Consider the following 12550-nt stretch of genomic DNA (forward strand, 5'->3'; position numbering starts at 1 on the left):
TGAAAAATAAAGTAACAAATTTTATGGGGACAAAATTAAATATTAAAATCAATGGTTTTGGTGTAACGCCCCAAAATCATAAGCAATAAAAGTCTATTCAATCTAAATAATCCATAAAATATTAAATAAATATAACTAACAACCTAAAATTTCATCACAATTGTTAGAGCTCTAATTCCACCAAAGATAAGAATCCTCAAAAATAATTCTTCAGTACAATGTTTAATACCATAAAAATAATAATAAAATCCTCAATTCCACAAAATTATTCGTAACTGTTGTCTTCTAAGAATCTTTACTCCAATGATCCCTCTAATGTATCTGTAAGGGGAACAAGGGGGGGGGGGTTGGGGTGAGATAACTCAATAAGTGGAATTCACTAACATTGGAGCGTGAGAACAAACATTTCAAATAAATAAATCTTACAACAAATTCATAACTAGTAACTCATCAATATTTTATCACCAAATATTTCATATAAAAAAATGTCATTATATTGTGAGCCATCATATATATATATATATATATATCAATACCATTATATAAACAATTTTCTAGGCTTTCTCGTGGTTAACATTTACGCCTCGTTGACAAGGTTTGCTGCCCCCTTTTTAAGGACTGGAACTCCCTTTCATCCCTTTTCTTAAGGGTAGTTCCTTTGAAACCTAAATATGCACTTTCTTGCTAAGGAGCTCACTTTTTGGATCTTTAATGGTATACTTCCTTGCTAAGGAGCTACAAATTGTGCACTGTCCCCCTTTTCTGGGACCGTCCCTAGCTAAGGACTAGTTAAGTATAATTATCCCTTACTAAGGACTAAATACAATACTGAGCTTTTAATCACAACTTGCCATAGTTTTCAAAACATATTCAATATGCTCACAAAAATAATCCATTCATAATTCTCAAAATTATAAAAATTATATTCACACATACAAGTTTAAATAAATTTAAGTTGTCCCACAAGTTTTTCATATAACAAATAGTCAAATTTCCATACAATGTGCACATCAAACATTTATAGGATATCAATATATTTATAGAATATCGACATATTTCTTTGATATGAAATAGGTTAATAATCAACACTGTTTTGGGAAAACCCCCCAAAATTAGTTAACACCACTTACCTCTTATTTGCAAAAAAAAAAAAAAAAAAAATGAAACCAACCTCCCTTGAATCACAATAACTCGGTAGGATTAGAACCTAGCAACACCAAAAATAGGTTCATCAATACATAATTTCCTACTTAAAATCTATTAAGAAATGTTTGGTAGGCCTACGTACGCCATGAAGCTCACCTCTGTTTCAGTGACCTTATCTTTAGAATCAATCAAGTTAACTTTATTTAATGGTAATTAACCTTTCTGTGTGGTATGGAAAAGGAATATATAATTTTTTAACACGTGATGTTAATAAACTGGATTAGACCATGTGATTAGTGTATGGTGAAAGCATCATATATTTAAGATATCTCAAGCACAAATTGTTTATCTTATCATGAAAAATGGGGCACTGCTTCGAATACTTTGGCATTCTTAGAACTTGAACACGAGATGAGAGTAAGGGTTTTTGACACTTAATCATCTTTCCTATTCTTGGAGCAAAGGTTTAGGGAATTGATGAGCTTCCCTTTGTTGTCTTTTTCTCTTTCTTTATTTCTTATTAGGGGAAAAAAAAAACACAAGATAATCAAAATAACTCTCCAAAAAAAACAAAAACAAAAACAAAAACAAAAACCCTCACAGTTAGGAAAGTTCAGACTTTCCCTCTTCTTGTGTGTATTAAAATATTTAGTATTTAAAAAAAAAAGAAAAAAAAAGAAAAAAAAAAAAGAAAAAAAGAAGAGGAAGTTCAGACTTGAATTAGGCCAGTGATCTCTTTTTAGGCCCAAGCTTGTGGATTTGCCTGCAATTTGTGTGGCACAATGCCGAGTTGTCAGAGTAAATGATATCTCAGCTCCTAAGCACCCCAAAATCCAACCCTAAATTAGAGTCATGATTTTGAAACTCAAACTGTTTATTGAATTGTAAAAAGAAAATGTTCAAGATTTTTAAAGTCGAACTGAGATTAAATCGTGATGACTTCATAATTAATTTAATAATTATTTTAAATATATATAAAAATATTAAATTAATAAAAAAATTAATTAAAATAATCTAATTAAAACTATAAATTTATATTTTAACTATGTCTAATATATCTATCTCAAGTCCAAATATAAAATATCTATCTAATAATAATAATAACGATTTTTTTATTAAGAGAAAATTAAAAGTATCAATTTGTACTGGACAAAAGAGTAGGATATGACGTATCATCATATCATGTGGGGCTCAAGGCGTTGTAAGAAACGAAGTCTCAGATTGTCCTTCCAATGCCCACGTGACCAGCTGCCTAGCTCACATTCACAAACCTAAAAAAGCACTGGAAACAAAGGTGAGTGAAATTAAAGGAAGAGATAAAAAAGCAATAAAAACAAAAGCATATGAAACTAAAGAAAGAGAGAAGAAGAAGTCAGAAACGGCTCCAGAAGTCTCCACCTTGGTCAGACCAGCTGATCTCTCTCTCATCTCTACTTTGTCTCCATGCTGCAATGGTATCACTCCCGATGCTGTCGCATCCGCCCCTACCTTCCTCCAAATCTCCGATCGCGTTTACAACCTTCTCCACGGTCTCTATCTATATCTCTCTCTCTCTTATAGTCTTTGTTTGCTTGCTCAGAAAATTTTGTGTTCTGATTCTACTTTTGGATTTTGTTTTAATGACTGAGGTGGAGCTAAGTTACTGTTTGGTTGATGAGATAATAAAATAGCGGGTGGTAACGTAGCTCCATTTTATTTTTTTCTTTTCTTTTTTGATTTCTTTTTACTTTTATTCAAATTCTTTACCAGTAGATATTTATTTTCCGACCAAAAATAGTAAATATTCCGGTATGGTGCCGTTTAAGGCTTAAATTATTTTTTATTTTTTTAAAAAGGGACGTATGAGAACCGCGAGAACCGTGAGGTCCGACCGCGGTTTGCACGGGTCTGCTTTTTTTTCCATAGAACGGCTTGAGGCTAAAAGAACCGCAAAAATGAGGGATTCAAGGTTTTTCTGGTCCGGGTTTCAAAATCATGAATTGGACTCGGTGATTCCTTTTTAGACCCAAATCCGCAGATTTGCGCGTAATTTGTTTGGCATGATGCCACAATTTACCAAAAAATAAATTCTCTTGTTCGAGTTCTATAGAGACAATTAAGTTACTTCTAAGAATTTCTAAAAAAAAAAAAAAGTTACTTCTGTGAATAAACTAATGAACATTAGGCCTACACAATAAAATAGCCCATATATTCATGCTTAAAATTTCTTAATAGAGAGTGCTATTTATTAAGGAAAAAAAATATAGCATCCTTTTTAATTTTCCAACATGGGACTGAAAAGAAGTCTTTTTCCCAAAACAAGAAGTCTTGCGTTAAAAATATAAAATGGTATCAACAAAAGATGTAGCCTAATGTCTCACACTTCTTAGATTTTGATACTGCTAATATGGTATTATTTAATACTAAATATCTTCTCCAGTTCTACACTTGTAGTTGTAAACCATCCATTTTACTTGTTTCTATGTTGTTGGGTTGAAATGACTTTCGATTTTGTTTTTGAATAATTGGATTTCTTGAATTTGCCTATATATCGGTCTGGATCTTGAAAATTGAAACATCCTATTCCTGTGTGAAAGAACGGTGATGTAGAGATTATAGCCAATAGTTAATGGGGACGTTGTGTTGTCGTATTGTAAACTTTATCCAGATGTAAGCACTTGATATCTGGTTGAATTTTGTTGTTAGTTTGTTTGTTTGTTAGCTGAGTTTCTTTTTTTGAATGAATAGACTTCGAATATAATGGAGAGCAAAAATTTTCACATTAAATAACTACTAATGACTTTCCTTTATAAAATAAATCTACTTGACTTTCCTTTATAAAATATATACCAACTGCCAAGAGTTTTGATTGAGACTATGATGCCCTCAGCTATGTCCATCGTTCAGAGTTGCAGCTGCAATCTCTCCTGCATTGCCTTCTTCCATTGCAGATACTTCACTCATTTGAATTGCCGTAGGAGTAGTTTCTTTTGGATTCATTTGGCTAGATGCATGAGTAGTAGAACCCGGAGTAGTAGTAGTAGTAGTCGTCATCGTCGAGGAGCCATTAGAAGCCTTTCTCAAACCCTTGTTCTTTTTGGCCATTCGAGCCCAACCAACAAGCCCTTCTTGTATGTGTTCTTCAAATATAGCCTTTTTATATGAACTTCCCATCTACATTAATTTTAAGGAATTCAGCAATCTTCATCAGCCAAAAACCCCAACATATATGAATTGATCATAAAGAAGGTGAATTCTTAGTGATGATCCAACTCACCTGTGTGACAATTACATACAGTGGTAGGGTACTATAACTGCAGAGGAACTGAATGAATACCCTATGAAAACAAATTGGCATTTAACATCAGATTTTGTTCATCAATAGAAACACAAGGTTTCAAAAATAGAATAATTAATATTATTGTTTTACCCTATAACAAGTCTTGGGATGATATAACCGATTTCTCCCGTCATGCATGAGTCAAATCCATATTGAACCTGCAACATATCGAAGCATCGTAGAAATTCAATCCATAGTTTTCATTTCAGATTTCTGTGTCATTAGTATGTAATGAATATTAAATTTCAATTGTTTTACCCATATCCAAAAGAAGAATGCTATTTCAAATGAATTCTGAAACAGGATGAAATGAATCAGCAAGAGAACAATCCGGGGCCTATTGAACCAGAAATGATGGTCTGAAGGTTGAACTACCAAATCACCTGCAATTGCTACATGTTTCTCAGCAACCTCATGGGCCAACTGGATAATTACATGCTCCAACTTAGTGCCCACAGCAAGTAGAAGCTGTAAAATGCACAATTATTATGAATAATTTATTTTATTGTTATTTACAACTAAAGAGCATGGTAAGTTAAACAAAAGTATGGAAAAAATACTAGAACACATTTATCTTAAGAAGCTGAAAAGCCTGAAATCCATATACTCAATTTGACAAGTTTAGATAACATGTAGCTGCCAGAGGCATGGTCGACTGATGAGGAACATATCATAAAGCGGTATACAAATAAATTCTATGGCCAATCTTCCTTCTAGTGTAGAAATTACACTCACTCAACACTGAACAATGTGTTAGGACGATGAAATGGATTGAAACTAAAGGGTACAGAATTTATTCTTGACAACATAGTGGTGCAATTTAATTCATATGGACAGAAAAATCCCTGACCAATATCTCTAACAGATTTATATTTGTAAAAATACTAGTATACAAGTATTATTAATGAAACATGGAATAACATCCTTATTGACATCTTCATTGGCACATGTTCCATTTGTCCTAAACAGTTAGATATAATGAAAACAAGCTTTTGCTTGTGTATAGCAACAGTTTGAAGTCAAATGGATGAAGGATCACCTTAACATCAATGACGTCAATTTTAGGAATTTTCTTGCTTTTTCTCTTATAGAATTTTATTTAAAAATAAATATAGTTGACTTGGATAATTAGATAAGGTGGAGATTATGATCTCTATATTTTACTAAGTTTAACATGATAGAAACTAGTAATATGCTTGCAAAAATACAGCTTAATATAATTATTATCTTTCACAAGTTCCTTTTTAGGGAGAATGAGCATGTATAAACCAAATTCTTGACCAAAAATTATCTTGTACCACTGAGAGCTCTTTGAATTGCTGCAAGCACCTGCAAGATTGTAAGACTGCTTTTACAGAGCCTAAGCTTGGGTGAAATGTAACAATGCTTAATTGCAGCTACAAGAGCTGTTTTGGATTAGATCCTAGATAAGCATGTCAAGATTTTGAGGGGACATATGATGGTTTCTATGAACTGACGATCTAGGATTCCATTTTATATTTGGCAACCATAATTTTTCCTTGATATATCTACACTAGGTGAAGAACTGTAACATTTAACTTTAAAATATTACAATCTCCTTCTGATAGGTTAGAAGTGTTCAAAGGAAGAACTCCATACCAACTGTCAATGACACTGCTTTATTAGGTCATAAACCAAATATATATAACATCTTACATACAAAAGTCACCTTGTATCAAATTTAACTCAGAAAATGCAGTTAGCATAGGACTGGCTAGTTTCTTCTAATCCCACACCATAAAAAATAAAAAATAAAAAATAAAAAAAAAAAAAAAAAAAAAAACAACAACAACAACAACAACGCATAAAAAAAAAAAAAAAAAAAAAAAAAAAACAACGCATACGCATAATCTGTCGTGTGAGCTAGTGGGCGTCAAAATTTAAATTCTAGGGTGCTAGTGCACAAACAAACTTTGCTGGACTTTCTCTTCCAGTACAAACAGAAAACAAAAACAAGCAATCCAAATGTTCTTACATGGTATAATCTTCACAAAATAGAGACTAATTGAATTGCATAAATATATAAGCAATTTAACAGGAAAACTATGACGTAGAACTTACAATGAAGGGTATGAATGAAATCCAGAAGTATGCATGCCTACCTACAAGAAAAGTCAGAATACATGATGCATTGGAGATAATGATCTTCATATAGCTAAGCCTAGAACAAAGACAAGAACTATGGCATTATATGTTAGGGTCATATTTTTTATGTTATTGGCTAATTCTTTGATAAAACGCACTTTACTTATAATTGAGTAGATCTGAAGTTATTGTGTTTGTACGCCATAAGGTTTTGCAACCAATTGCTTCATGATCGTCATCATTTATGAAGTGGAGAACTTTGTAGCTAAGAACTATTATTCAAGTTGTTGGAGTTAGTCACGTACTAGGATTCGTGCAAAGGAATTAGTCACAAATTGGAGATTTGTGCAACAAAAGAAAGAATGCTACTACAAGATCAAGTCCAATTGGGCATTGGAACGAAGTTTCAAGTGTAGGTTAGTATTTTGGGATAGGCTAGGGTAGTGGTAAGATTTCTCATATTTGTTACCGCTTGATTATTCATTAGTGAATTCTTGGGAGTGGTGACCTTAAATTCACCTAATGAGTTTTTGCCTTGCGAAAGGTTTTTCTCATTTTTCAACAAATACCTTATTAATTTAATTTCCGCTACATTTAGTTTATTTGGTGATTTGTTAGTGCCTCTGCGATTTACATGTAATTTGACTTAATTAATCAACTTGAATAATTAAATTAATTAACTGGGGTCAAGCTATCTTAACCCAACATTATAGTCATTGGAACTTAGAAATTTTGATGACTAATTCATGGAACATGATGTTACTTTCAATAGAAATTAGATATAGAAATGTGAGCCAAATGGATAAGAATTTGAAACCTCTACAACAAAAATTTATACACCATTTTCAGAACCTAGGTCAGAATAGAAAATGTGTTGCTAAGGATGGCCTTATGGCCACACATTCAATTATGTGCAAAAAACCTGTTACACTTTGTTAACAAGAGAGAGACAGAGCGCCTACCTGCCACATCCAGCACCAAGAAAATGACCACAAATAACCAAAGATACCAACTGCAATTAATGAAGTTAGAATTTAGTAGGATCTATCAGATTAGAAAGTACTTAGTGCACGGAGAGCTAATACAATATGATACATGGAAAATAGAAGTACTACCATTTTTTAAACGAAAGAGGTTGGGCATAAGCACAAACCTTCTAAGTCAGTACTTTTTTTATTGGTTTAACCTTATAAGATGTACTCCACATTAGGAATAATAAAGCTCAAAATTTAGAAAATAAGATAATGAGTGCACTTGGAATGTCTTTAATAATTGTGACTAACCTTATTCCGACGACTTTCTTGAAATCAGCTTCAAGGGTACGAATCATGTACTTGTGGAAATTAAACTGTGGGTTTCCTCTGCAATGAGTCTATAGTAAAGAAAGATATATTAAAAATCGGAAAGATTATCTAGTGAAGTAAGAAGTAATGGGGTTTTGAAAAAAAAAAAAGAATAATAAATTGAATAAATATAGAACTTTATATAACTTACCATAATGAAGCCTAGTCGCATTGTCAGATAATCTGTTTTTGTCACAGACCCATAAAATTGCTTGAAAAATGAATGCTGAAAATGATGATGTAAAAATAAATCATTTGTTTGTAATAGTAGAGAAGAAAACATTAGCGTATATTGTTGTAACATCCCAATTCTGACGTCCAATAGAAGTCAGGCAAGCACCCAGAAATGATTTCTATCTCATATATATTTTGCCTGTAGAAGTGATTCTAATGTCATAACTGAAATATTTTATTCTAGATTATCAAATAAACTGCACAGGAAAGCTGATCTGCAACATTTAAAGTTTTAGAGTGAAATCATTTTCTTCTTCTTCTTCTTCTTCTTCTTCTTCTTTTTTTATTTTTTTATTTTATAAATTACGTGTAGTCTGGCATAAAAGAAGAGGTAAGAGAAAGTGGTTTTTCTTTTTCCTGATATTTAATTATTTATAAAACAAGAAACCTGGGATACAGTTGAAAACTATTAAGTTATGAATCTTATAGTAAGCCTACTTTTAATCAAACAAATTTAACATGGAAATGGTTGGTATGGTCACTTTGTAATTTTTCCCAAATTTCATCAATGAAATTTATATTCTGAAGAAGAGAGACCAAGCAACCATAGTGAAATGAATTCTCTACATCATGAAAAACTATTAATAAGTATGATCATTACATTATCTTTCTTTATAACATTGATGAACCAAATTATTAGCAGTTGTAATCATAGTTGGTATTAGTTGTCAAACAGGCAGATTGACTTGATTAAAAAGGCTTCCATAACTTACCACCCACCCTGACAAAGCCGAATCTTTGCCAAAACCCAGAAAGCGATTCCGGATAAAATCATGATCTTGGACTTGTGTAAAGTTTATTTTCAGAACTGCAAATACACTATTTTCGTGAGAAAAGACGTAAACAACAGCAAGTAGTTGTTGGTTATTAAAGAAAATGCACACACTTTAGGGTGAACGATGAAATTTCAGTCCATCGTGAAAAGTTCTAACTCAATTCTGTGCCATTCAGTCCAAAAGAAGTGAGGTAAGGAATAAATGTATTTTAGATCCGGGAATCAACATAAGGAAACATAACACAGGAATGTATGTAGATTTAAACTTTTAATGAGCAATTGAGCATTACCTTCTTCTGGATCGTTTTCCTTTTTTGAGATAGAATCCTCCCAATGTTTCCATAGACGTATCTACACCATTAAAACATATTATAGAAAAATTGACTCTAAGGTTAAAGAACAAGAACTCCTGGTTATAATTAAAAAGAAAAAAAAATTGACAGATAATTATAAGGATAGGGACAATTAACCTTCACTCCTCCGAAAAGAATAGTTAGAGCACAGAAAGTCACATGCACAACAGCTAACACAAAGATAAATATGTGAAGATGATGCAGTGCAGTAGGAGATAACACTGGGACCTTTCCCTGTAAAATCGATGTAAAGAAAGCAAAAAACTAATAAGATATTTCAATTCATAAATGCATGCACGTGCAACCTTAGTTAACAAATTAGATTTTAATTGCATTCCTAGAGCATTCTTTGAAGACCTTAATAACTTTATATGATGCTGAGTTCAGTTATGCATGCTTATAAGTTATAACCTGACCACAAAGGTCAACACTAGAAATTTAAAAAATTACGTAATTCTGTCTACACTAGAGGATGTTTATCTATTCAATTTCAAACAGTGAAGAGTATAAATATTTTGTTTGTATTAACAATTTAACAATAGCTGAAAAATTTTGTAATACAGGCTAGTGTAATTTGCTAACTAATAAAAGATTAAACGACCAATTTTTTAGAAACATCTTTTTGGCTCTTGGGAACACCAAAAAACTCTTCAATAAGAATATATGGGATGCATTATCTAAGGATATTTAGAATTTAGTCTGAAAATGCACCCTGGCTAGTGAGAATTTGTGAAGTCATATCCAAAATCATCAGTCAAACATATCTGCTTGAAACCTTATCCATGACTAGAACCTCAATATTTTCTGAAAGTTTAATGATTTATATAAGCTAAGGAGTTGTATCCTTGCTGTTACATTGGCAATGCATATCAGAAGAAATTTGTTGCTTCCTCAGGTAAGAAATACTCTTATCTATAGAAGCTAAGTTCAATTTACTTATGTGCAGGAAAAAGAAGGTAATTCAGGACAAGCTAACTAGTGCAATTTACTCTCTTTTAATGATCACGCTGGTTATACGTGTGCCATACCTATAAACAATTGCATTGTTATATCTTCTGGAGTTTGATTTTCATAGACTTAACTTGAATGTTTTAAAACTAGAACTCGCATGTGCTCATTAACCATCCTTCTAAGTCTTTTTCATAATAGCTGAATCTCCAAGTTCAAAGTCTTTTTACTATGAAACATGCTTGGCAGCATTTATAACATGAGCATTAATAACCTTGGTTCTCAAATCTTCTTATTTATACCAGGTTAACTTGATTAACAATACTGGGGATTATGACATGTTCTAATTCTGCACCTAATATCAAGATCATTGATGGTAAATGTGATAATAACTATTTTTTCTGTAAAATCATCCAGATCAAATAGATAATGTAAATTTTGTCTTGAAAAAATGAGAGAGGGAGTAAAGTGTCAATCCAATCAAAATGATCCTTTATGTTTCAAAATCGGATTGAAACTAAGATGATAGAAACAACAACTTATGAGGAATCATAAAAGTAGAAAGTGAAAAGTCAAATGTAGGATTCCAAATATGTGAGATTTCAAACAATCCACCCCGCACGTTGATTTAACAAGTTGAAGAGCAAATGCATTTGCAACCTATGCAAGTGCCTGAGAGATCTGACTGAAAGATTCCACCAATCAATAAAATATTTGTATTTTTAAGACTTCAAAAATTAAATATTATTCCAAGTCAAGTCAAGTCATGTGATAATTAAAAAATTCTCTGTATTTTTTTATTATAAAAAATATATACGGCCCTTTTTTCCCCCCAGTAATTAAACAGTATTCAATACCCTACAAACTAAAATACAAAAATAGTTTTGGTGCATTGATATGATAAAGTAAACTGAATCCACTAAAATTTGATTCCTTGTGATATATTCGTATCTACTTTGATTAAAATAAACAACAAAATTAATCAATCACCAATAGCCAAAATAGTAACATTGATAGAAGCACTGAATGCGGTCAAGTTCTAAAATTTAGAAAGAGAAAAAGTTTTTAAGTACCCCCATCTCAGCACAATAATCTTTGGCAGTAGTTGTTGCCTCGGCGAGGAGGCGACCGGGAATAAAAGAAGTGAACAAGGTTTGGAAATGGGTAGTAGTAGAAGAAGAAGAAGATGCATCTGTTAATTTACAAGGCAACCACTCTTTAGCAGTGTTCTCGGATATGCAAAGTTTTTCAATCCGTGATTGGAACACTGCGAGTAGCAGTGATATGAACCCCAACAACATCAACTCTGCATTCATTCACACCATAAAATGATATTGATCAGGCACACCCAGAATATATCCAGCTCTCTAGATATGTATGTATATATGAATGTAAGTAATAGAGAGAGTGGTGACCTTCTTTGATCTTCTGTAAGGCCTGAAAGAGAGGCTTCTGGTTCTTTTTCTTGAGATACTGCAAATTAAAAGAGTCATTTATTTTATATGAATAATTAATGATGATCAGTTTAGCAAAGTAGTGTTAAGACTAAGAAAATTGAAAATGATATATGGATGTAGAACAGAGATTGACATACCTTGCCAGTGTAGTGAAGGAGACGTTCGGCGACGAGAGAGATGGCAACGATAACAGTGCACAGAGAAGCAACAACCCATGTTGGGGTGTACTCCAAAGTTAGACCTTCTTCTACCATGTCTCTGTGTCGGTCTCTTAACCAAATTAAAATGATGATATAGTGCACTCTCACTCTTTTCTCTCCTTCAAATTCTTGTCTTCAAAACAAGAAAAAGGGAAATTAATAAGAGAATAGAATCACAAGCTAGAAGAGTAGGATGGAGGAGCTGTAAAGCAGCTAGCCGGTGGGATTATCAATTGAAATTTTGTACCTGCTAGACCGCCACTGCCATTTTAGACAAACCTCCTTATTATGGGCCAAAAAGAAAAGTAAATGTGAAAATGTATGGGGTTTGGCCCTCATCCACACCATCACCTTATCTCTTGGCCGGTCAACAAGGGTGTTCTATACTTATTTTCTTTTTGTTTTTCTCACAAATACAAACACTCATCTCACACTCTCTCATCCTCTACCACCGAACACTCTTTCTAAATAACTAAAATTTGCTAAGAATTTTGTTGGTTGCCCGGTTAGGAAAGAATATATAATACTAACATCTCGAGTTTTCAAAACTCGAGATCCAAAGTTTTTAAAACTCCTTCTTACCGTTTTTCATTTGCTGACTCGGACAAATTTGTCGACTCGGATCTCGAGTTTTGAAAACTCGCTAAATAGAACTCGATTTTATAAAAC

The 12550-nt window shown here is 32.5% G+C and overlaps 1 protein-coding gene across 1 annotated transcript; it reads right to left on the reverse strand.

Moving 5' to 3' along the window:
• Positions 1-3883: 3883 nt before the first annotated feature.
• LOC112031068 (MLO-like protein 1) lies at positions 3884-12287 on the reverse strand. Its single transcript, XM_024063747.2, has 15 exons — positions 12129-12287; positions 11819-12014; positions 11640-11697; positions 11298-11530; positions 9394-9510; positions 9214-9274; positions 8862-8956; positions 8066-8140; positions 7855-7943; positions 7534-7583; positions 6548-6588; positions 4724-4933; positions 4556-4623; positions 4403-4463; positions 3884-4299 (listed from the first exon to the last, which is right to left on the reverse strand). Exons 1-15 carry the CDS (start codon positions 12227-12229, stop codon positions 4012-4014), a joined length of 1743 nt encoding a protein of 580 aa, XP_023919515.2. The 5' UTR covers positions 12230-12287; the 3' UTR covers positions 3884-4011.
• Positions 12288-12550: the final 263 nt, after the last annotated feature.

Source organism: Quercus suber, unplaced genomic scaffold (genome assembly GCF_002906115.3).
Source record: "Quercus suber isolate HL8 unplaced genomic scaffold, Cork oak 2.0 scaffold_622, whole genome shotgun sequence".
NCBI classification, from domain to species: domain Eukaryota; kingdom Viridiplantae; phylum Streptophyta; class Magnoliopsida; order Fagales; family Fagaceae; genus Quercus; species Quercus suber.

Coding starts and splice junctions, on each gene's coding strand:
- LOC112031068 (XM_024063747.2), bottom strand. CDS start 12,229: ATGGTGTGGATGAGGGCCAAACCCCATACATTTTCACATTTACTTTTC. Junction 11,531..11,639: donor CTTACAGAAGATCAAAGAAG/GTCACCACTCTC, acceptor GAATGAATGCAG/AGTTGATGTTGTTGGGGTTC. Junction 4,934..6,547: donor TTTCATTCATACCCTTCATT/GTAAGTTCTACG, acceptor TGCATTTTACAG/CTTCTACTTGCTGTGGGCAC.